The sequence below is a fragment of the Semicossyphus pulcher genome, unplaced genomic scaffold (genome assembly GCF_022749685.1).
Source record: "Semicossyphus pulcher isolate SPU_LCO1_2020_fin unplaced genomic scaffold, fSemPul1.0.p SCAF_14, whole genome shotgun sequence".
NCBI classification, from domain to species: domain Eukaryota; kingdom Metazoa; phylum Chordata; class Actinopteri; order Labriformes; family Labridae; genus Semicossyphus; species Semicossyphus pulcher.
Genome location: NW_027211648.1, coordinates 12,101,937 through 12,128,673, shown reverse-complemented (window position 1 = coordinate 12,128,673; position 26,737 = coordinate 12,101,937). Strand labels below are relative to the sequence as shown.

At 41.3% G+C, this 26,737-nt stretch overlaps 1 protein-coding gene across 1 annotated transcript in view; it reads left to right on the top strand.

Moving 5' to 3' along the window:
• LOC138591263 (uncharacterized protein C14orf132) overlaps nt 1-9,857 on the top strand; it is a 32,404-nt gene extending 22,547 nt beyond the window's left edge. The window contains exon 2 of the mRNA XM_069661797.1: nt 7,235-9,857. Coding sequence (XP_069517898.1) covers nt 7,235-7,471 — 237 coding nt within the window. The 3' untranslated portion in view covers nt 7,472-9,857. The remainder of the gene's footprint in view (nt 1-7,234) is intronic.
• The last annotated feature ends 16,880 nt before the right edge of the window (nt 9,858-26,737 follow it).

Below are 26,737 nucleotides of genomic sequence, written 5' to 3'. Positions count from 1 at the left end.
GACTGAAAATAAATTCCTTTAAATAATTCAAACAATATCATGTAGCAGTTCAGAGAGTTGGGAAAATGTTCACGGGGTATAGATTTTCTGAGAAGTGCAGCAGGTTTCAAAAACGTACTTCAATATGAATGAGCTGCAGTTAATTTCCCAAAAGTGTCTGCTACCAGCAAGCTCCCCGGACAGCATGGATGATAAAACAGATACAGCCAATCTGTAAGGCATTAATACTTCTCTGTGGTGCTGTGAAAACTTTCTGACCTGGCCAAGAGCAAGAACTCAACTCTTAACAGGGCCAGTGATGTCCTTAAAACAGAAATCATCTCACTTTAAGTGCAGTCTTGTGCTTCATTCAATGACCTGTTTCAATGTCATGCCTGAAGTGTGATATGAAGAAAAAAGTCTTTATTCCGAAAAAACCAAAGATGACAATCCAGGGGCTGTGGCCGTATTTGTAGGCCGATGGCGTCACAGCGGCGCGGCGAAGGCTGTCCCAATTTACAAATACATGCTCCTTTTCCCGGGGCCAAGAAGGATCCATCGGGTGCATCCTTCACAGCCCAAAGTATGCCGAGATGCATTGCTCACATCTAATAGCTAGCATTACAAATGTTAAAAAACAAAAGGGCCCTTGAAACAAGTGATCTTTAAAATAACAGGTTACATGACGTTAGCCCACTAGCTACCTGTTGCTAGGCAACAGGAGCAGCACTTTGACACAAGGGTAAGGGCGGGAACAGCTGGTGACGCAAACAGGAAATCCTCAGTAGACCAGACCGTCTCATTTCAGTTCGGCTTTAACGGTCCACGCAGGCTATGAATGGCGCATCCTCCATAGACCGCCTCCGTCAAAGGCTGCAGTCTCTGGATTGGGACACAGCTGATATTCACCATATTCACATGGCGGCCATTTTCCTCTGATGTCACGCTCAGGGTGCGATGCTCAAATGCTGTCACGATGTCGCACCGCAACTGAGCAGACAGGGACCTTTGGACACGTTTCAAGTTAAAAGAACATATTTGATCAATTATTAGGTACCGTTAGTCGGCAGCTTACGTTAGCATTCAACCACTTGCTAGCTAACATTTCTGTTTGATAGTGTCAATACGAAAGTAAAGGTGTTAAATCCTAGCTAACGTTAGCTGGCTTACGTGAGCTGTTGTGACTTAGTTGTAGGCACCTAATGGGTTATGAAATATGTTGTTTTGACTTGAACTAAAACAATTTTTCAGATTCTACACATATACAGCAGTTGAACACTAGCATTTGAGCGTTCCAGCCTGAGTGTGACATCAGAGGAAAATGGCCATGGTGTACTGACAAAAGAGACAAGTGTAATGACAGCCATCCAAGCAGTGTTGTAGTCAATGCAGCAGCGATGTTTGTGACAGCTGAGAAAATCAATTGCATCGTGTTTTCATCGACTGTGCGTGTGATGTCGAACACAAAGTCCATTCTTTACCCAGCAGGGGTCCCCCTCTGGTCCTGTTTTCTCCAGAGCAGTTTGTTCAAGTACACCTTGAAGTTTGGTCTCCACAAGGACATGTATCGACTCAGGTTTGAGACTAGAATTTTATTCCTGAGTGCAGAAAGCCCACTTGTTTTCTCTGATTTTGTCTCATCAGTTGTGCTCGAGTGCGCTTGTGGTTGGGTTGATATTTTGGTTTCCCCGCCATCCAAAGACATCTATTCCCGGTTTTGCTTGTTTGTTCCAAAGCCGTTTCACAAAGCACTTACTGGTGGAGACATCCCACAGGAGGCAATTACAGCCCATTCTATTTCACAATTACTGTGATCATCCGTGTAGATGGCACAGCTCTAGGAACAGCTGGGGCGAATAAATCAAAGCTGTGAGGGCAGAGCAGGTGGAATACAGTGAAAGGAACCTCACTGTATCGTCTGCTATAGATTGGGGTTTTTACTGTGTGGAGAATTGAACAGGTGTAGGCATCAATCAAAGCCAAGAAGGTGTGAAATACGGAAGTCGGGAGATTTATCAGGTGCTGGTTAAAGGGGGGAAGTTACTTTGCAGATTATATCACACAATTGAATGAAACAGCCATTTAGCTGAAATCCAATTTGTTCCAACAGGAGGTAGATCTGTGAAGACAGAGTTTTGTCTTGTTCTAAGTCCATAAACACAATTTCCCATCCATATGTCTGTGCTAATTAACTCTGGCAAATACACTAACCTGGTAAGGCCAATGTGTTTATCCTTCTTTTGTTGTTTGAGGCAGTAACCAACAGCTTCAGGTGTATTACCAACTTCTTCTTGGCTGGATCATTACAAGAAGCTAATGTGGTCTCTTTCCAAATATAAATTAGTTTTATCATCTGGTGCCTGCCAAAGCTGGCACACTAGTGTGTTCAGACAACCGGGAGCAAAGCATCAAGCTACAATTCGTTTTAAGTGAAAGCCAGTGAAATGAAGCTACAAACAAATCGACACTTGTCTTCACATAACAGGCATGACACGCTGAAAATAAAAGCTTTTTCAACGCTCGATTTAAGCTGTGATGTGTCAACCAATTGTGTTTTTGTCTATCCCTGTCGCTCTCCCTGCAATTCCTGTTCTGTCAAAAATTGAAGGACAAACCTTAGAGACTGACAGTTTGATTATAGGGTAATGGTACTGGGCGTATTTACAGCAGCTCCAACCAGGACTAGGATATTTTCTGACTCTCTGGTGGTGTTTCCTAGGAGACTGCTAAGCCTAGTTTTGTTGCTAGCTAACCCCGCTTTAGCTTAGTATTCCCGACTACCCGCTCTCTGCCAAGGGCCTGGAAACATCTACACCAGGCAGTCCAAAATTCCTGTAATAGAGTCCAACACACCTGTGGCTCCAACTCCAAGACTGAGTATAAGCCAAAAGGATTAGCTGCAAGGCTAACTGGGCTAACTAGCTGACGGCGGGCAACATTTAGAAGCAGTTAGCTACTTAAGCTGAGCAACTGGAGAACATCAGAGGGAAAACAAGAAAAAAATGAAGTTATAAATATAGTATTCAGTCACTCCTGAAAGACACACACAAGCACAACCACACTTAGCGACATCGTAGCTGGCCACAGTAAGAGAGAAATGCACTGCAAAAGAAAAAGCGTTCCAGTGAACCCTGAGAGACCAATTCATAGTCTGAACATGAACCAATCGTACTACTTCAACCTAGGAAATGGGACCACTTTCAGCTCTTCCAAGGTTATACCTCTTTGAGCGTGTTAGGTCAATTCTAACATGTCTCAGTGTAGTCCCAAGCTTTCTGTGTGGATGTGCTTTTGAAGCCCTTTAGCCAGTAGTTTCCAGGAAAATTCGGTCAGTATTATAACTTTATCACTTGAGTTGCTCATCCGTATACCTCAACAAGCATGTGTTTACTGTCAGTAATGCTTAGGGGATGACCTTCGCAACCCACATAAGTGCTCAGATGCATTGGGACGCTCCTTCTAAAGGTCTCTATTTCCTTCTTTCCCATTAGTGCTTCACCACATGCTGTTTTGTTCTTATGTGCATGATCCACATGGGAGTTGTTGGCTCAGATGAATGGATATGGGAGGATGATACAGCTTAGTGACATGTTATTGAAACACATGTATACATAGGCACACCATCTCCTCCGAAAAAAGTGAACCTGTGCTATGAAATATTTAGACCCAGACTTACTTCTGGAATATTTTTGCACTCACTCCCAGTATCCACTTCATTTTATCCGGTACACTTCCCCATTTATGCAAACAGCTCACTCCTGTGAACAATGACTTACTTATAAATAAAACATAGAAATAAAGAATGCCGACAGGGTTGAGAGCTTTAGTTATCGTCCGACTGAACGTTAGATTAGCAAGATGCAGCTTTGAATGCAGGATAAGGTTTCCAACAATGGAGTGTCTACAGATCAGCGCCAGGTGGTTTTAAAAATTAGGAATCAAATCAGCTGCGCGTTGATGAGAAGTCAAATGTGGTTCTTTAACAAGTTGTGCAACAAATTGACCCTAAAATAACCCTCTAAGACAGGATTTTTGTATTATCTCTGAACAGGAAGTAGTTTTTTGTTTTCAAAAAAGCATCTCTATGTATAGCGACGATTAATATTTCACTGTGTAACCCAACAAAGCCATCACTTTGTATCTGAACTCTTTATTTAAATATGACAACTTATTTAATCGCTTTTTGGTTGGCTTAAAAAAAACTAACAGTGAATGGAAATTAATATGTATCTTTCTTTGCATGGACAAAATAAATGTCAGGGCGCCGGAGTAGCTCAGTCAGTAGAGCAGGCGCCCCACGTACTGAGGCAAAGTCCTCAATGCATAGGCCATGGGTTTGACTCCTTTCAAATGAAGACAAAAGGCCAACAAAAGAATCTTACAATAAATAAACGGGTATGTTCTTTGCGTCTGCGATTCATTAATGTAGTTTGTCTCGGTAGCGTAATATCTTGAAGGGTGGTCAAATGTGCTTCTTCCCTCAAATGTGCACTTCCAAATGAGCTTCAGCGTAGCTTGGTACTTTTGCTAATATTTTTTCACATTTGCATGCCTCATCACACGACAGCTATCATTTATAATAATTAAATTTAAACACAGATTTAATCACAAAATGTAATGAGGATTTGTACCTTGTTTACTTTCGTTTCATTGTCTGCAGCACACTGATAAGTGTATTGTGCTTCTTCTACCCCAGGGCAGGCTCAAGACGTAGCCGATACAGACGATCGCCTAGGGCTCCGAGTTCTGGGGCCGCTGGCTTGAGCTGTGAATGTTTTGAATGTAGCCTTGAATATAATGTTAAATGTACTACCTGCCTAATGTACCTACAGCCAGATTGACAACTCCACTGCTAACTTGTCCCTCTGCTCCGACTGATGTAATGCTCTCCTGCTCGCCCACTCACTAGGCATCAACCGACATAGGTCAAATAGGGAAGAGAGGCAAAATGACGGGGTGTTCAGGTACCGCTGGAAAAACCACAAGTCAATCTATGCTGGCTGTTCCAAGAGAGAAGAAAGGGCAAAACATTTGTCGGCCCTGCTACTACCACAAGGAAGTGAAGCAATCCACTGGCTCGAAGAACATACAGTATATGCATAAGGAACATCAGCTGATATACAGTGAATGAGTGGGGGGAGGGGAGATCCAGGTTTCTGGACGTCATGCATGCCTGTCTGCCTCCATCATGCTCATGTAAACAGCATGCGCTCCACAGGATGTGTCATGTCATTATTCACCACCAGGGGCAATGAAAGGAGAGCGGCACAGCGTTCTCCTAACAGTGTTTTCATGGTGCGAGGGAAGACCTGAAGTATGAGTGTACATGCATGTTAACCTCTGTGTGCATTAGTGTGTATGAGAAAGAGAGAGAGGGAAGGTGAGCAAATGAGCAAGAAAAGAGAGGATGTGTTTGTATGCGAGCGTTCGACATCCCTGCGAGGTATTTTTAGCATTGTGAATTTTTTTTCATCATCTTCAGCCGACTCTTATTTTCCAGTCTGAGCTTGATGCTGGTTTCTCATGCATTTCCTCATCACAAACCCTTCCTGTGTAGTCACACACATGTAAAACACTCGCATACAAACACACGAGAGCATTCAGTTTCTTCTGCTCTAGTGGCAAACCTTCACAGGCCTCTGATTGTCCCAAGCAATAAATCATATTCACTTGCCACATCTGAAATATTCATTCAATGTTAATCAAGCACTGCTACCTAAATACACACACACATGCAAACGCTGTGCAGTGTGCGAGACAGAGTGGGGCCCTGCATGACTGCTCGGGAAACCCTGTGAGCATTTACTAATGATGCCGTGATGCAGTTAAATCTCCTTTCTCTTAATATAGCACTCACACTTGCTAATGCACGAGCAATAGGAACAAACCTGCCGTGCCGTGATTGCCAGGAAAGAGAGGGTTTGACACACTGCAACAGGACTATAAAATGATGTTTGTTTCTATGAAGCTTGAAGGATTATATTACTTATTGAGCAAACAAACGCTTTGAAATGCAAAGTCATTGGACACATTATCACTTCGCTAGCGGCTCTGTGAAGCAGAGCGGTGTAGGTTGTTAATTTTCATTATGATGAAGGTTTGAATTCAGTCTGTTCCCTAATGCACTTGAATTTGAAGAGTCAACGTTAGCAGCCGCACAGGTTTACCTTTTATCAACTTGTTTGAAGAACTGACTCAGAAAAACTTAACTTCAAACTGAGGAAATGGAAAGCCAATTTGTAACGGCGTAACATTTTTTCCCCCTTAACTTCAAAGGACTTAACTTTTTGGTTTCAAAACTCTTTTGACGACTTTGAAATAATTATAAAAGTTAAGTTCAGTTAACTCATATTTTTAAAGGGCCAGTTCGCCGATTTTAAACCTCAGTCCTATCATGCTGTTATGGGGAGCTAATGCTATTATGGTAGAAATGTCCTGTGCCTTTGGAGGACGCTTTCCGCTTCTTCAACGGACCCTGGAAAACCTCCGCCATACCACGTAACTACACTTCCTCAATCTAGGACGCTGTCATGTCTTGCTCAAAATCGTCAGTGTTTTTTAGACGATCCACTGGTACATTTTCGTCCTTTTTCGGATTCTGTACCACTCCATTGGCTGCAGCGAAAACAGTAGTATTTCACTCCAGCGTCTCTCGTCGGGCCGTTCCTTTCAGAGGGAGGGGCGCAATACATGCTGGGTGTTGTAGGAATGTAGAATGGGCGAAACCACGAGCTGTTTGTATAACTTTCTCCACAGCTATGGCGCTAATTTAAAAATGATGGCTTCTATCGATTACAGAGAACACCAGCTTTGACTGACAGTGGCTTTTTCCAGGGGCAAACTACTCCTTTAAGGCAGAAGAAAAACCATGAATAATGAGTAGGGAACTACTGACCCATACAATAAAGATTCACTATTACATTGCGCTGTATCAAGCCCCCATCTGAACTGCTAGGAATTAACATCTGCTGGAAAATTATTGACTCTTTTATTATTTTTGGCCTTAAAATAGACATAATTTATTGTAGAGGTATGTCGAAGATCTTAGTTGTAGATTGTAACTCCATCTAGTGTGCTAAAATCCCTTATTTCACTTGAAAATCTCTGGGGAAATTACCTTTGTAGTCCCTTGTAGCCAGTAATTGGAAAAGCAAACTGCCTTATGCTTAACGTCTCACTTCTCTCTTTATATTCTTGTCACCAATGCAGGTTGATTAATTTACTTGAACCCTTCTCTTTACTTTCCCCCTTCTAGATCCCGGTCATGACGGGTGCCTTCATGGACTCGTCGCCCAACGACGACTACAGTGGTGAGCACTCGCTCTTCAACTCCTCGGCCAGCGTCCACGCCGCCGCCTCGGCCGCGTCGGTACACGGACAGCAGGATGAGTCACAGTCCATGTCCAGCGATGCCATTTGGCTCTGGATCGCCATCATCGCCACCATCGGAAACATCGTGGTGGTGGGCGTTGTTTACGCCTGCACTTTCTGATGAACATATGCTAACGAAGACAAACGCACACACACATCCAGCTCTTTTCTGGACGCCCTGAGCGAGGCCACGCTTTGTAGACAAACACACAAACTCTCTCTCTCTCTCTTACTCCCTCTCCATCCCTTGCACCTGGCTCTTTCCATCAGTTTTGGCCCTTAAGGGTGTGGAAGTCGTGAAACTAGACAATGACATATAGACTACTATACTTCTTCATCAGAGGGAGAGACTGGGACTTGGCTGCATTTGTTGGCACAGAACGTTTTTGGATGCTACGACTGGAAGTTGGAGAAGAGGCTTCTGTGTACAACAGCTCTTTAGTTAAGACAGAAATGTTAAACCCGCGCCCTCAAGCAAGAATCAAATGAACTTTTTTTTTCAGCTTAAGTTTGTTTCCGTGTTTCTCCTCAGACAACACCCTCACTTGTAATGCAGAGATGGGAAAAGGAGATTAAATGGGGCTTAAGATTCGGGTTGATCCAGGCCATCTTAAACCTCCACCAGATAGTTGCAAAGCAATTTAGGGCAGAGCTGTTTAATTATGCGGCTGAGCAGAGATGGTGAATGTTTAAACATTTAGAAAGTGCTGGGATTACTTTCATGCGAGGCGGCCCTGAGCCCCACAAAGTTAGAGCTCATTTAAGGACTAATTTGTGAATGAAACACGGTATGGACACTCACCCTCGGGGTATATATTGTGTTTCTAAACTCTTTTACAGACATGAAAGCACCGACTATCATTAAATTCCTTTAAGGACACATTTAAAATCTATTAAAGATGGTTTCTGCAGTGTTTACTCAATTACACACAATGGATGATGACTTTATAATTAGATATGTAATGCAAAAAGTCAACCAGTTGAAATGAATGGTTTTCTTGTCACCGGGGATTATTGGAAAATCTAATTGTATTGTCATAGTCTGTTCAGTTATGTTTGGATATTATCTACACATCCTAACTTAATACAATTAAAGCACAAATCCAATCGCAAGATGACGTAGCCGACTTTACTTACTGCACCTGATTATTGATTTTAGAATCTATCACTTATACTAAATATTGTCAGCAATAGAAGGTGTAAGATTGTGATATGACATATGTAGAGGCAGATCTCTAGTGAACGTACTAATGTGTATATGTGAGAGCAGAAAAGATGCCTTACTTTTTAAATGAGATTTTGTTTGAAGCCGCCTCTCTAAATTTGTCTCTGTTCAGCCGTCTCCATGGCAAATAATCCTCTTCCTAATTGGGAGCACTCTGAGATTCCTGCATTAACCTGCAGACACAGATACCGTTTACACTCTTTATTCTGAGCATTTAAGGCCTGCGTCCATTAACTTTTTTTTTTGCACTGGCAGCGCCCATGACCTCAATTTCAGCTCTCGCCGACAGTTACTGTTGCTAGGTTACAAACGTTGCCTGGTGGCACTTCCGGTTCCCTTGGTAGTGATCGTTAAGTCTGTTTTAAATTGCTCTTTGTGCTTAATATTTGCTTTTATTCAAAGACATTTTACAAAAATAAACGTAGAAATGAAAGGAATCACATCCTGGCGTTGGCAGCAGCGCTACACCTGGAAGTTGTACCCTCGAAAAAACAAAAGAATTAGCTTCTTCTCCGCCATTGTTGTCGACAAAGTTGATATCTGAAGTCCTGCCCCTTCTTGATTTGGACTTTGAGTGCGGCCAAGTTCCAAAAGTTGAACTAATTTCAACTGAGAGCGCTATCACAAAGCAACAAAAAACGCTAACGCTGGTGAAGCCGAGCGCTGAACATGCTGAACTGCATTGGTTTTGTATATAACATAGGCGCTGCAAGTGAAGAAAATGCTGTCAGTGGACACAGGCCCCAAATCACAGAAAACACCACACTGCATCTGGTAACCTTTGAATGTTATTCGTGCTTTGCTTACACGGTTTTGTTTTTTAGACAGCAAGTAACCATAGGAGAACAAAAAAAAAAGTCGGCAAGTACCTTTTGTTTTGTCTTTCATCTTTACCTAATAAAGAGATATATATATTACGACAGACGGAGAAATAGAAAGAAACAGCTCTGTTTTCAGTAAATGTTGCGTCTTCTGGGATTTAGAAGGTAATATCAGTGTGCTTTAGGTGGAAATATATAGAGCTGTCCTGTAAACACTATACATATTCAAATGTTCATACACTGTGAGTTACAATACTAGCTCACGATGTCAGCTGTATCCATGTAAGGAGAAATTAAGAGACACTGTTATTATGATTATAATGTCTAAAGAAGGACTTTTCAAGCCTGTTATTTTTAATAAATGGTTGATGTAGAAATACTGTCTTTAAAAATGTTGTAAACCACATACACAATGCTCCTTTTGTAAAGACATATCCTATTAAAATTTCTGTATGGACGCATATTGTTTTTCTCTATCAGCCAAAAGAGGCAAACTCATCCAGAGAGTTTTCCTCTGGACATAAGTGTCAAATGAAGACTGATTCACTGGACACGTTCCTGGCTAAACGCAAACTTTTTGGCTTTGTACACGGTGTTTGATCATGCGAGAGGTTGTTTTTGCTCCATCTTTTCTCCGCCTGAGTCACCTGGTGTTGCTCCTGGTGAAGCCAACCCACTGACAGACAACAACATTCGCCGCTGAGCATTCAGGTGAGATTGATGCTAAGCTGAGATGGCGCCATCTGTCATTGTGACACAGGCACAAGTTGTTTTGAAACCATCTGGATTCACTCCTCTGTACACCTGAAACCCTCGCTCTCTCCTTCATTCTCGTCTTTTGAAGCAACGGTCTGTGAAGGAAGTTCAAAAGTCTTGTGATGTGACCAAAAATATAATCAATGTAAAATAGCCTTGCCTACTTAAACTCACAGGCAGGTGATATACAGATAAAAAGAATGAAAATATTACTTAAGCACCGCTATGCTTTGAGTGCTTGAAGTGCTAACATCAGCATGCTAACATCCTCACAATGACACTGCTAAAAGTTGGATTTTAAGCTAGGCATAACTTGCCTCACCATTGACCTCAAAATGTGAATTGTCTATGACTGCTGTCATCAGGTCGGACTACAACCAAGTGATTTACAACATGTAGACCAAGAAACTGTGTTTACATTGTCCCCAGCTAAGTTCTGAAGTGAATAGGCTACGTTGGCTAAATGAAGGGAAGCAGGACAACACAGGCACGTACAGGGCATGATTACCAAAGATACAAAAAGCAGACAAAGATAAAATGGACAGAAATGTCTGTTATACTTTTGAAATACTTTGCATGTACACACGCGTGGATTTGTACAGTCCATGAATGTCACGGTGGATACTACTGTAAAACAACTAGCATATGTTGGCCTTGCTAACAAGCTACATCTTGGTGTCCGCTTCTATGTTTTGGGACACATGACTTGAAAATGTTGGTAGCTAAAGCCTCATTTACAAAATAACTATAACCTTTTGGGGTTGTAGGTTAAACAATGAGCTGAACGCAACTAAAACAATGCTTTCCTTGTTAGAGCATCATCTTATTACAATTAGTGATCTCAGTTAGCCTCAAATATTTACACCTGAACCAATCACTACGCATTCTGCAAACAGCCGTGGTTAAAAAAGAAAAATGTCTTTCGCATACACAAGCCGGATAAAGCTCTTTATGACTCAGGGCGTACTGCTTTTGTCCACAGGGGGCACCAAAACGACACATAATGAAAGTTCCTCTTGTTGCTTTAAATAACCTAAATATACCTAAAAGTACTCTTACTGGACCAATAAGTAAGTAATCTCATCTTTTCCTTCAATAAAAAGTATAAACTTTTGACATTTACTAAAATCCACATTATAAAAGCTTTCATAACGATTACAGTCACATCCAGGATGGCTTACTCCCTGTAGCTTGATGTTGCAAATCCCCTTCACCCTGGGGTGAAATCATGTCAAAACATTTTAGCAATCTCACTCATGATCCAGGAACCCGCAGTGCTCAACCTTTACGCCACCTTACAGACTGAATCATCCCTTTCAACACAGACAGAGCAGCTTGGTTTGATAACACTTGGATCAGCTACATTCAAATTCGCCATGGGCCTTTCTGGCCCCCGAGAGCAGGAAGTGAAGTCGGCTGTTCATGATCATCGTACAACCTTCACATTGTTTCCGCTGCTTGTTGTGCCTTTCCTGTTTATCCGATCAAGCGACTCAACTGTGGGTCCCTTGGGTGTCGCTACAGCAGCTGAATCCTTGAGACAAGGGAATCTCACTCGGAACAGGAGGATACAATGGATAACCATTGACCTTGCCTATGCTAATCTATGCTAATGCATGCTAAGTATGAGATTTTCAGGTTCATGCTTTGGATGAAATCTACCGTGGCTAAGTTCATTTATATGTTCAGCGCATGATGAGGCTTGATTTGCCTTTGAATAAAAGGTAATGTCAGTAATTTAAAAACAGGCTGAGATTAATCAGGCTGAAAGTATGAAGAGAGGAAGATGAGGGGAAAGAGTGAAACAGGAGGTTGTGAGGGCAGGTTGTCTTGCTCCTCCTCTGCTGCTCGCAAGTCTCTTGGGATGTAACTCTTCAGCCAAACTGTCCAGCCGAGATTGACAGCTGGGCGAGGAGGTGCAGGGTACGCTCAGACATGCCGGTTAGACACATTCTGTCAAACTGTCACTTCAGAGGCTCATCTGAACGTACAGTGTGGGTCTAAACTTATACCAAGCATTAACAAAAGCCATACATTAACATCTATTGAATGTGTCATTAGCACGGTGGTGCGGAGGTTAGCAAGTAGGTTCCTTCTCCTTGTGCTAGGTTCTCTACAGGTCCTCTGGCTTCCACAGTCCTCGTTAGGTTAGTTGGTGACTCAAAAAAAAATTGCCTGTAGGTGTGAATGTGAGCGTGAAAGGTTGTCTGTCTATGTGTCTGGTGAGCTGTCCAGTGTGCACCCCGTCTCTCGCCCAATGACAGCTGGGATAGGCTCCAGCCCCCATGCGACCCTTGACAGGATAAGCGGCAGAGATAATGGATGGATTAATGTCGCAACAATATAATTATTTCTGACGAAGCATGACAACAGCAGGAGGAGAGGTGAGTGAGGATGCTACTGTAGTGTGCAAGTGACTGTGCCTATAGCATGTGTGTGCATGTGGAGTTACACTGGAGCTTAAACACCAGTGCAACAACACGGAGGTCCCGTCCTTTGAACAAGACGGCAACTGTATGCTACACACAACAGAGTCTTGCCGCCCATTACACAATCATTCCTTCCATAATTACCCTTCAAAATAAAAGCACCATATCTACTAAATCCTTGCACATTCGGGGAAGCTGCTTCCAAGCTGAGCAGATGCATCGCTGAGGTGTTATTGTGGGTGTCTTTGAAAGGGCTAAATGATTGTACATTCGGCCTTTTCTGGCATTATTGATCGTATATCGTACGGAGGGCAACACTGTTAAACACGTATATCAATGAAGACAGAATCACGCAGAAAGGGAAAACAAATAAACAATGCAGTCAGTGTTGTGGAGTATCCTATACTTTCTTTAGAGTCTCAGAAATTATTATTTCACACTGATCATTGTTTGATTAGATTACAACTGTACAGGTGTTAACCAATGGCTATTACGCCTCATATGGGCACCTATAAATGAAGGTAACTGTATAAACTGACAATATAGGAAAAAAATTCATCCATCCATCCATCCATCAGCTGTGCCGCTTAAAGAAGGCAGCACGAGGCTTGAGCTGATCCCGGCTGACATTAGGCGAGAGGCGAGGTTCATGTGGACAGGTCGCTGACACACAGAGACGGACAAGCATTCACACTCACATTCACACCCTTCACACCAACAGGGAAGTTAGAGGCCACACACAACCTAACTTAAAATGACTTTGGGAAGGAATTATCACGTTGAAAAATTCCTATATGTTTTTACAACTAAATTATAGCGTCTACAACAGATTTATAAACGTAAATAATAGGTTTGAAAGTTGTAATCTTGAAGATTTTCGTTCTCTTTGGCGGCACCTATGGCAAAAACCAGTACGAGCACACTTCCCGGATATCCAGACAGTGTCGCATGTGTGACGTCCACGGTTGGCTCCGGTTGTAACTCTTGATTTTCCTCGCTGACGGTCGCTTTCCTTTTTAGACTGTTTACCTTCATCTGAGCGTCGAGTTTGGTTCTTTTTCTTTGGATTTTCACTTATTGTTGAAGTTGTATCTGTAGTCATCGATCTTTTCTTTGTTTGTTCAGCCATAGTAGATTACTGTTTACTGGCAACACTTGCAGAGACTGGAAAAGCAGCCGCTTAGCTCCGCCTACCCTCTCTGGCAGACCAACCACTACTGGCTGATGGAAAACGCTTCACTAACTGGGCGCCGCTCGTGATTTTTTCCGCAAAAGTAACAACAGACACCGAGTCTGTGATGCTGCAAATGCAAAGGCTTTCATCAGCGGGCCATAGACTCAATCACCATTGTGTTACCTCATTCGGCGATAGATAGTGACTTAACAGACATTTATTTAAATGAAAATCTTGGAGATTATTACTTTAAGTAAAGTGATACCCGTTTCTGCAGGATGTCCATGCAATCTCTTGATCGCTATGGTTTAATTCCTGATTAACTTGAGAGGTCAACATGTCAGCAACACTTGTAAAGACCAACTTTATTGTAAGAGCAACATGTTGACTAAAAAGTTACTTGGTTTGTTTAGGCCCTAAAATGATTCTAGAGTCATTAAAACAATGTTTATGCAGCAGGGATCCGAAATCCAAAGTTTAATGGATGTTTCCCAGTGAATGAGCTCATGGCGGCAGACCACAATAGAGGGAGGATGAGTCCTCTGCAGGTTAATGTTAATTAGCTCTCGCGACTCACAGGATTAGGTTGTTACCCGAGTCAATAATGGGCTTTTGATCGCAGTGTTTCCTGCTTGAGGTCACTTCCACAAGACGAAGACGGAGCGCTTGTTCTCAACGCATCAACAACCTTCCTCCTCTTTATGACGTGTTTGTTAAACTCTGATTAAAAAAGGCGTCGATACGGCACAAGGTATCAGAGCATGTCATGAATTACGCCGTCTTTGCGTCGCCTGTAATCGACTTTGACGTTCGAATGATGAATGTTTCTGACGGTCGCTGCTTCAGCGCACAGGCAGGATTTTACCAACTTGTATTACGTGATTGCCTCTTTACAAAGCATAGGATGGTGGGAAAAATGGCTCGGCAGCTATTTCTTGACCTCAATTTTGTTGTCATTTCTTACTATTGTTACACAAGCCTCTAATGATGCTCCTCATTACAGAATAAGTGTCAAAATGATCCATCAAATACCAACTAAATCTATCTCATATCCTCTAATGAGGAGCTCACCTACATCTCTGTCTACTCAGAACAATTACACAAGATGATAAGCCGTGCAGGCGGAGTAATTGTCATATTTCAGGATACAAGATGAAGTCAAAATGTTGCATGTAATCCATTTCTGCATTCAGCTTTCCTTTCTACCTCCAATCAGGAGGGATGGTAAACAGAGTGCCAAGTGTGACAGGGAACAGAGCGTCTTTAATGCGATCCCCGGAGCTCTGGCGTCCCCCCCCGATGCCGCCGCAGCCTCGCTGAAAATGCTTCATTACTGTTACTCCGTGATGGGAGCTCAGCATCACCCGTCATCCAGAAGGCAGGAGGCCTATTCTTTTGATTTAGTAATGCTGTGAGTGGATGACTCCTCTCTTTCTCTCTCTCACACACACACACACACACACACACACACACACACACACAGTATCTGTCCCTGCCTGTCATCTCGTACAGGAAACATCCTTAGAAAGAGGATTTATGAGGAAGATGCCCTTTAAGCAAGACGGATGCTGGCCTGCCCACTAGTGTCCTGAGCCAAATCTTTAATATAGTAAGCTTATTACTGTAATTATTTTATATTCACTTTATTTATAGCAAGAAGGTTAACACAGCAACAGTTTCATAGCCTATATGTCATGGTTTGCAGTCCCTCCTGTGCTCCTGCTTCCCTCTGTATGTGTGCGTGTCATCCTGGGCGTGGCTTCCAGGTTCCTGCTGTTGCCGATCCTTCCTCACACCTGTACTTCATCTAATGAATCAAGCCTCGACAGGATTTAGCCCCGCTTCATCCTTTCAGTCTCGGCCAGATCATCCTCTTCTTCTACTGCTGGTAAAGTAACGGCAAAGTTTCACAGATTGTTAGCCTCCTGATGTTTTGCCTTTAATAATTAATTTCCTCTTATCCCTTTCTGGAAGAGTATTTTCATTGTTTTCTGTATTTTGGGGTCTGAATTCATTCACAACCCAACGGCAATCGACCGACCGCGATTTAACCTCTGGGAGCAACAGCCAATTTTGCGGGGCTTCCGGTGTCGTGAGATGTTATTCCAATAAGCTTTTGGGCATTTCCAGGACAAAACTCTCTTTTTTCAGTACATTTTCATTGTTTACGCTCTGACTAACAACTACAGAAATCTGTCTTTCTAGATAATAAAAAGCTAAATCGACACCAATGGCATCCAATATTGTTTCCCGCCTCTTTTGCTCTCCAAACAGTGAGTGGACCAAACTACAAAAAGAAACCGGAACACCTCTGACACCAAGGGTTCTGTATTTATATCCAGAATCTGTTTATAGAGATTACACACAGCCTTACAATGAGTGAGGTTTAGACCAATGACTGTATATAATTACGGACAACACGTCTCTAGCTCCTGTCATTGTACAAAAATGAAGCCAAAATACTCCCCATTTGGAGTCTGTGCAGTAGGGATCAGCTGGTGGAGCTGAAGTCCCGCCCCTTCCGATAACCAAAACACACATGTAACATTTAAAAACATAGCAAATATCAATTCTTTATTTGGTCTGAGGCAGATATTCACGGTTATGGACGTTCAATGACTGTAGTGATTGTTTTAGTTACGTCTCCTCTCGCCGTTCCTCCTCTACTCGGCTAATCCAGAACAGATCGGCTGCAGGAGTCGTATTGGTCAACAGAGCTGTCAATCATCCTTTTTACAGCATCAAATAACAAATTAAAACTGAACTTGTCAGCAGAATGAACACTTGGACATAAATCAGCATGATAAAAAGTAACTATAGTAACCGAACATTGTATTTGGCGTGTATTTTAATTGACTCATGTCCCATCTGATAACATGGCTTTAATGACCTATAAAGGGTTTTGGCTTCTCTTTTGGGGAGCTGTCATGTCGTCCATCTTTTTATACAGTCTGTGGTTTAAATACAACAGGGTTTATCCTCTAGGGATCACGAATGTCTGTACAAAATGTCTGGTTTATCCCTCCAATAGTTGTTGAGATATTTCAACCTGGATATATAAAGCTACATTGGAGCGCATGCAAGCAGTCAGACTACCTCTCCAATCCTTTATCATATAGCAGATATTGATCCATAGGCAGGAACCTGCTCTGTGCAGCAGATGTAGCATGAAATGTAACCTACATTCAACTAAATTCAATGTCTCAGAAAGTAGTGGAGGAGTCGCGGGAATAAGCCTCCCATCCCTCAGCAGACCACGGCCACCGCTCTGTCACTACCCTGCACATGATTGGATATCAGCATGCAGAACATGCAGCCTGTCACCATGGAGACTGACATGTATCACTCCGCTTGCACCCATTGGCAGTCTCGCGTCCCCCGGTCGTTGGCCAAAATTAAAGTCGAAACCACTCCGGGGGGCTAATGGAGGAGCTGGCGAACAGAGAGCGAGACGAGTAAAGAGACTGATGCCTGGGCTGACAGAAGACGACAGGATGATTGAGAAGAGGAGAAATGTAAGAGAATATAGAGGGAAAGGATCGGGATTAACAGTGGAAACCTGAGTCCCTCTCCGTCCATCTCTGTGTGTGCTGATGAATGTGTGACAGGTGCTCTCTCAGAGCCGAGCGGAGATTGATCGATGCTGATCTCTGTCATCTCCAGCCCCTCTCAGACGCACGAGCATGTGTGCCAGAGAGACTGCTTTCTGTTTTTAACAACTCCTGTATCCTCCACGTTATTTATCATTCATGACGCCTGGAAGCTCAGTTCGGTTTGACTTTAAGGGAGAGGTGTATTCAGGGCTGTCTTAAGTTCAAGTAGGACTACCACAGTGTTAGGTTGTACCTTCAAATCATTACTGTTGTAAAAGAAACTATTCATAGCAGGGACTCACGGATTTTGAGGCACGTTCCTGGTAAGCGTGTGAGTGTTTAGTATTACCCACTTTTGAGTCCCCATAGCTGCAGACCTTCCCCTGGGACTTACCCAGAGTTCATAGCGGACTTAGCGAAGTATAAACGTTATTGCCCAGCCTCCCACTTAATGTAAAATGGCCCTTGAAGTTGTATTCAATAAAGTTTGAACAAAAAAAATGTATGTAAACACTGTAATGTAAAACACTTATTAGATTTAACAGCGCATCTTGTTTCTATGGTAACATGTGATGTCATGACGGTGTGTCCCATTCCTCATTTTTGTACAGTTCATAAGCCCTCACAGACTCGCGCACTGCGGGCCTGACGTCATTAAAGTCCATGAGGGTTAAGTGCTTAGGCCTTAGGGTCCATCTACACACCTGTTCTCTGTTATAATCAGCCAATCAGTGCACTAACCTCCTCACCTGTGTCCACTTCACTAATCTGTCTCTCTCCATATATACTGTCCCTTTTTCTTTTTTTTTGTTTGCCAGTTTATCCTGGTTACTCGGCCTTGTTACTCAGTTTTGTTGATGTATAGCTTTGCATTTTTCCTTTTTGAAATTTCAGACAGAGTCGTATCCTAAAGGTGCCTGCCAACCTACCTCTAGTTACAAGTGTTCCTGCCTGTAAGTCATGACTGCACAAGTCTGCCTGTGACCTTCTGTTGAGTTCTACCTTCCTGTCTGCACTACATCCTGAAAGACTAAATCCTACTACAATAACGCACAAGTACCTCAAAATTATGCTGTAGCACAGAGTCTTTGTAGCTAACTAGAATCAGTTAAGTTACTCACAGTGTATGTTTTCAGAGTTTAGGCAGGATGAGGCTAATCTTGGTCAGAAAAATAAAATTGCCATACTCAAACGCAAATATTTCAGCACCTTTAGTAACACGTCTGATGAAGGTCACATGGACTCACTTTGACAAACGCTTGAGACAAATTTACATTTTGGAAAACATTTGTACATTTTATAAAACAAATTTGCTGTGCAGATATATTTTATTCTTTATAAAGGTTGTACACATGTACAACATACATTACATGTAAAAAAAAAAAAAAAAAAAATCTGAAATGTAAATGTTTTTTCTGAAATGTTTATTTGTTTTGTTCTTGGTAAAAGTGTTTTACTTTTGTAATTTTGTTTTAGAAAATGTAAAAATGTTTTCCAAATTGTAAATTTGTCTCAAGCATTTGTCGAAGTGTTTTAGACTTTGTAATGTTGTTTTGCACTTCGGGGCCACCATAATGTTCTAATGTGCAGGTATGTTTCCAGGTGAGGAAAGCTGTCTGTTCTCCAACCATCTCCAAGGCTGAGAACACTTCATGTTTCATCCAGCAGAGGGCTCCATATTAAACATTTTGAGAAGGTGTTCCAGGATGACGGAGGTGAACATTACATGCATTACATACTTTATGTTTTCTGTAGGGTTAGAATCAACTTAAGTGCAAACATTCAAAATGTAACCTAATAGTTCTCAATATAATCAAAGTTGTGCAAAGATTACATTAAAGTAAGAAGAATGCTGGAATTCAAGATCATTTAGATGTAAGTTAAGTAAATAAGTGCATTATATACAGAGTGTTATATACAGAACGATCTACTGTATATACGTGTGTATGTTAGTACTGCAGATTCTTTTCTGTTGCAGGCTCTTGGTGTGTTTTGTATCTCTTGTGACATGTAGTGGTGTGTGGGAACACATGATTATTATTAACATGATTATGACGCTTCTGTGCAGCTTAAATGAAGGCTGACAGAGTGAAAGTTTCTACAAAATAAGTCTTTGAATTACACTTTCATTGCATCAGGCTTTCTGAAAGATTTTAGAGGTAGAAGGGATGTTTTAGGGATTCAGAGGAGACAAGCTAGTGACACGCAGTCACACTCCTCTCTGTAAGTATCACCGCACTGTCAAAAGTCATTCAGCAAAACAAGCAGTTGTCTCTTTTGTCCCTCAGAGGCCCACGTTAGGCATGTATCCTGTCAGGCCGCATCAGAGTAAAAAGACACAATATGAGACCGACTGAGACAAAACATGTCTGTCATCTGTTTGTCTTACACTCATTTAATTTCTCTGACTTATCTTTAATGTCAGACCGACTGTATTTGAGGTGTTTTAAATGTTTAAAACACAGAGTGTGAGGGAAGATGTTCTAGCAAGTAATCGATCTGATTCACGGCACTGATGGGAATCTTTCTGATTTCTCAATAGCATCCGCTAATGACAAAGTTGGCCCTCACGTAGAAGTTAGGTAGATCAATATAACCTGAGTCGTAGCCACATTTTCCCGTTTTTCCAAGCGAGTGGATGAATAAGTTACTTATTACCCTAAATCATGTGGCTTCTCCAAACTATCAACACCCACGGCCAGAAACAGGAGACTGTTGCACAATAACACGGTTATTCCACCATACATGGCAGGTTTCCTGTTGTTTTAGCGTCACCACACTTGTTTAGGAAACTATTGGATTTGCTCTGACGTTCAAATCCTGGAATTCAATCAACAGAGGGGTTTGGATTGCGGCCGCTCAAACGTGTTACATAATGTCTTGTGATGGCTGGTTTATAAATAAGAAAAAAGGGGATGTGAAATTGAGTCCTGTATTTATTCTAGTCTTGCTTGGCTTGCTCAAGAAGGATAGAAAGGATGCAATTGAGGGTGCAATCGCTTCCCGAAACATCCAGAAACAACAAGTATGAGTCTCTATAACTGTAAATACAGTGATATTAGTGCCCTGTGTTTTTCTGCCAGGGACATTTGTGCACTCAGACACACAGCTTTAAAACCAGGGTTTGAATTTCACTTTGATTTCTGTTGAAATTGTTCTGTGTTCCTCAGCCGGCGGCATTAGTGGCATCACAAAGCGCTCGTCAAAGTTGCATTAGTGGTTTCAGGAAAAAAAGGCGCCGACGCCTGAGGCCCTCTACCAGCGTCAGAGCCTGTGGCTTCTTTGACACCATCTCTCATAAGCTCTCACTCGCTCTGAACGCCCTGACTATAACATACAGCTGTGAAAACAAAATGCAAACTTTACCAGAAGAGCTGCGGCCCGTTGAGTCTGTGAGGAGTTACGAAACAGGAGAACAGGAGGGGAGGGGGGGCGGGACCAGCGCAGAGGCACCCGAGCTCACAGCCTGGAAAAAACCTGAAGAGACAGGCAGAAGGAGACAGGAAATGAGCTGAGTATTTTCTTAGACGAGCTGCCCCCTCGTCCAGACATTATTTTACATAGCTCATTACACACCACTGAGACATAACTAATGGCAGCAGACAGAGTTGTAGTCTGGCCTCATGATCACTCAAGGACCTTCCAGTTTGAAATGATATATGACTTCAGAGGCGACTATTCACAGGATTCATAAAGTCTCTTTAAACTGATGAAGGATCGGGGCAGAGGAGAGGTTTAAATCACACATGGGGCCGTTTGATCACACAGTTTATGACGGCATTGTGCCTTAAAGGGTCAAATTAGCAACACAAACATATCACTTAAATCACCTAGCCATGCAGAGGTCTGAGACTTACAGCTATAATAGAGGTGGACAACATTGTGTTTGTGTTGTTCATAACATCGGAAAATTACATCTGAAAAACCTAACCGCAGCTTGTCTTCCCAGAAACCACGTGTTTTTTAGTCAGGATAAACCACAGACCTTACTGTCAACACTGTCAACACAATTATTTAATTGTTTCTCATAAAAAAAAAAGTCTAAAACAATTGGACATAAAGTTAAGCACTCCACCGGCCCTCGCTACGCAGCAGGACAGAAACATGCGCAACATGACTGCAGATGCGAAACCACAGTAAAACTCCTGACATCAGTGTTTTCCTGTTGTTTCTGAGCTGTTGGTTTAACAGTCGAGAGCATGGGCCAGAAAGGAGCTATTTCTGTGCAGCAATAGTGCAAATCACTCTGCAAAAACAACACAATATATCAGTGTATATCAGTTTGTAAAGGAACATTTCATAGCAAGAGAGATAGGTGCAATTAATTTATAGGCTTGAACAATCATCAGACTTGCAATTAATATACTTACAACTTAGTGCCACTACACTGATTTGTCAGTGTTTATTTGTTATTTTATTTGTTCTACATTTTTTGACTCATTATTTCAGCATATTAAAAAGCATTAAACAGCACAATGTACAGTAGATAACATTGCACTAATTAGACTTTTGTCCATAAACATCAGTGTTCGGGATTTTCAAGCAGCCGCCTCTTATTTTAGAGAAATTATACTTAATGAAAAAAATGCCTGTGTGGACCTGTCCTGGGGTATTTTATTGTCCTTGGGTTTTATAAAGATGGGACATAAGTTAGGATCACTTGTTCTTGGTGGGTCCAAATCAACATGTTACAGTAGACTGTGCTGCCTCTATCTGTATAAACATAATAAAAAATAGCTTTACTGCTTGTCATGTCATTGTGTTCACATCAAGACAGAAGCACCAACAGAAAAACAACATAGGAACAGAGTAAAGTTCAAAGATATAATAGTGTAAAAAAAAGAAAAAAAGAAGTGAAAGTATTCAGAGGCATTTCTTTATTTTTTGGTATTTTAATATTCTAAACTCAACCCTGGCCATGGACTTCCATTGATTGTAATAAAAACGTTGCATAACTACTTTTGTTCTGTTGTTAGGGAATCAGGTTTCCCTTGTTTTAGCTCCAAGAAAATGTCTTGGAAGAGTCTCAAGTGTGGGAAGTAAAAGCTGGACAATAAACTCTTTGATACAAAGACCAATCATTCGAACAAGTGAAATAAAAATCCATCAAATAAGACAGTTGTTTCTGATTCTTATCACTCTAAGAAACAAAGAAACAATCCCTCAGTTCAAGCGCCAGGAAGTCTCATTAGTACTTCCCTGCTGTTGCTAATGCTAACTACATCTGAATGCTAACTGCTTCAGCCTGCCTGATGGAGTTAAGCTAGGTGTTAAATTGTTTCTTCAGTTAAAGCATGAAAGTGTAATCCTGTTGTTAAAGCTGTGTTGTTTGTAGCCTTAGCCTCTGTTGCCATGTTTTGTAGCATGCTAACCTAAGTAATTAATTTCATTGGAAAAAAACGTTTTTACATTAATATTTAAAGGACCATTCACATAATTTCTTTATTAATACTTTAATAAGGAACAAATAATTGTTTATATTTCACTTGAACTGACTAAAACATTTGTTAATGAGCCCAAACCCACATTACCTGCTGGTCATGTGTCCACAATGCCAAACAGGAGGTGAGAGAATCCAATGGGCTTTATAGTACAGGGCATTAGGACTGTACCATGTTGAGTGGAGAACAGAGGGGGGATTCAATGTGTCAGGTAAGAATCTTTTTACCCCAAACAATCTAAAATGTACTGGTAATATTTATATATGAGGACATTTAATGATAAGAAGTGATTTTATTATTTTATTTATTTATTTATTTATTTTACATATCATTGACTGATTATTTGATTGTCTTAAGTAGTTAGGAGCTAAGTTTGGTTTGTCTGTAAGAGGAATATCCACAAAAAGTAGTTCTTAAAGTTGGTTCACTTGAGGCGAAGAACTATGGGTCTAGCCAGTGTTTTTATTTTCTAGTTTCGCTACTGTCAATTTATTTAATTTGAATGTTTTGTTTCTGGAATGTTTTGTTTTTTCACAGTCTCTCAAAAGTCAACCTTTACCACTTGTTGCTGTGATGTAAACTACAAATAAGAAATACAAAAGCTGAAGATTGGTTTGTAAAAATTCAGGAAGTGATAAGAAATGCTTTTTTCCACAGACATTTTCACAATCATTGTTTTATTCAAAATGATTGAATGTTCTAAATCTTCACAAATATGAAAATAATAAAAAATTAAAAGCACCATATTTATTAAGCTGAAGCTATAAAATGTGTTTGCATGAAATATAACTAAGAAACTATCTTAATTGTTGTCCACTAACATCTGTCAATCAACTAATCGACCAGTTAATTCTGCTGTACACTCTGGGGTAGTTTCATTTGACCAAAAAAAATGTGTAAAAAAATAACAACATTAAATTGAAGCTGTAAAAAGGAATATAATTCCCTCTCAAAACTATGTGGACTAGAAGTAGAAAGTGGTGTTAAGTACCAACGGGAAGTGGCGAAACAGAATTTCATAACTGCAACATTATTTCAAGAAAGGTCACAATCATGGTCATGCATTTAGCGCATGTTAAATCATGTGAATGTGACACACCAGATCAGTTTACGCAAAATGACTGCTTTTAAGCCCTTAGTCTATTCTAATCAATGCTAACTTGAAAATGGCATTTGGTTTTAACAACAATCTTCCTCTTTAGCTGCACTGTGAGAACATGATGCCTCACAAATTGCCTTGTTATTCATACAATTGCTGTCTCTAAAGAATTATAAATCTAATTCCTGACGGAAGAACCGGTAACAGGCTTGATGATCAAGCCACCAGACCCCCACTTGCGTGTCATTTGTGCACAGTATAGAAAATCTGATTTTGTAATTTGTAATGTTTGTCATTAATCTTAGTCTGGTTTATTAGGAAGAGATTAGAGGGTCGCTGCTGACATCAACCAGGAGGAAGGGTCTGAGTCTCTCCAATACGAGACCGCAAGAGAGAGAAACAAAAGGGAAAACTGAATCTTCTACACGACAAAGATCCAGATTCAAGGATGTGGAATGACACGGCAACAGTCAGGGGGCAGAGAGAAAGAGCTGCTGGATCCAGTGCAGAGAAACCAGAGTGAAAAGAGAGATAAAGGAGGTGAAACAGGGTAGAACGAGAGAGATAAGGACACAGCTGTGCTTGTGAGACATAAACAAACAAAAGGTTAGAGTGGTTTTCAGAGAACTTACAGTATTCTCATGGGCAGGGCGAACATGAAATACAAGTGCGAGAGATACCAGACTAAACAGTGTGGGAAGAAGAAGAGCTCTTATATTAGCTATGTAGGAAGATGTCCCATTGCTTACTTGTTAACTAAGCCTTACCTAGAGTCCAATCCTGTGACTTTGGGTGAGTCAAACCTGGGGAATTAAAACACTCACGAAGGACAAACAGGAAAATCATCACGTCATGTTATCATGTCATGCCGGCCATGCACCGAACAACTTTTCAAGCAATACAGCTCCGTCTAAGCTGCCGTAAGTCAGCCTTGTCTTGCATTCTGATGAAATCAAACATCCAGGCCCAAGCAAAAAGTAGACTTCAATGACGTGCACATTGTCAACAACTAGTACAATCACTCATTCTTGCGTAAACAGGAAGCAGTACACCAGGTAGCTAGCGTGCTAGTACTGTGCACAGAAGGGCTGCTGAAACTATCTCCTAACTGACTGCTCAACAATAGTCAGAAAGTCCCTTGGCCTTGAGGTCACAGTGTTAGCATAGCGACGGTAAGCACTTAAGTTAGGAAGTAAAAATGAGGAAGGATTAACTTGCTTGTGGCTTGCTAGCTTGTTATGCTAACCCAGCTAACATAACGACCTCAATCATTACAGCAAACCAGCCAACCCACAAGGGAAGCTAAAGCCAAAAGCTAGTTCATCTTAACAGGGATCCAGTTGAAGTGGAAAAAGCGACCCTGCAAGATACCCCGTTGTTAGCCCATGTGGAAAATGTTTTTAGATTGTAAGAGCAGGTTAAACTTTAGTTTTTCACAGTATTTAAATGAATGGGAGCATAAGGTGGAAGGTAGGGCCTTAGTTTGAAATGTCCTGTTGTAGCCTAATGTTTCACCTCGGAGAAGAGCTTGAAATAGCAAAGATTAGCATGAAGTGTGCATTAAGGCCTGGTCCTGACAAAGCTGAAAAAATAATGATTGGGGATTTTTTCAGCATCATTTTATTCCCCATCATTGTCATCACAAGATAAACATGGCCACAATTCAAGTCAAATTGACTCTACATAAAGCTTCGTTCATTCAGTGTCTTTGTCTGACGTTTGAAAGCATGTTGGGTGAATAGATATCCCATCGTAATCTAGCGTTTCATTGCATAACAGTGTCCCTATCATAATGCACTTCTGAAGCCATTTAAGTTTAGCTATTTAGTCACGACTCTAACAGAGTTATTCCAAGTAATGATAATGTTGAAATAAATACAGTCCAATGCAGTAACTGGATTCATTTGTGGCTAATGCACAGCGGGCAGTGCATAAACATCTCTTTCCCATAACATTAAGTGGCTTTCATCGCAAATTACAGTAGGCCCACATCCACTCTACTTAATGCTGAGAAATTAACATGACAATGCTGATAAATCAGGCATATAATGGGAAATTTGTTTGAAATATTGGGGATTATCATTAATAATGATAACATCCAACAAAATTTCCCAAAACACTGCAGATATGAGGCTTTAAAGGGGTGGTATTAAGCTAATTTCAAGCTTCATATTTCACTCTGTGATACCTGTGGAGTAACTTAGAATAATTTACAGTTTGAAAAACTCATCATTTTACTCACTCTTCAGCCTCTGCCTGAAACGACTCAGTCAGCTCTGTCCCTTGAAGAAACCCCGCCCCTACAAGCCAGCTTTCTTCTGATTGGCCAGCTCTCTGAAGCCTGCTGAGGCTGCACTTTGTGACGTCACAAAGTGTGGAAAAACTGTGTGAAACCTGGCATTCACAGCAGCCTGCAGACTGAGCTGAGAAACCTGGGGATTACTCCAACATACTTTTACCTACAGATGTGAAACTTCACCCAGGCTCAGTCTGGACAGCCAACATTGTAAAATTATATATATGTGTGTAAATATGAAACAGCATAATACCCCCTCTTTAAGTTTTGTGTCAACTGAAGTTCTAATTAAAACCTTCTCACATCACAGTGTATTTACACAAAGACAGAACCCTACAAACTTTTGAATCTTTAACTTCCAGCTGAAATGACGGCATACCGAAAGCACAAAATAAACACATCTGTATTTACAACACAGTTCTGCGATGACACAAGAGCAAAGTCCTTTAATTCTTCCAACTTAAGCTGGCACGTTTACAGTCCAATACATCGTTATCAAATCATAAAACATCACGGAAGTAAACATTAACCAAACAAGATCACAAACACACAC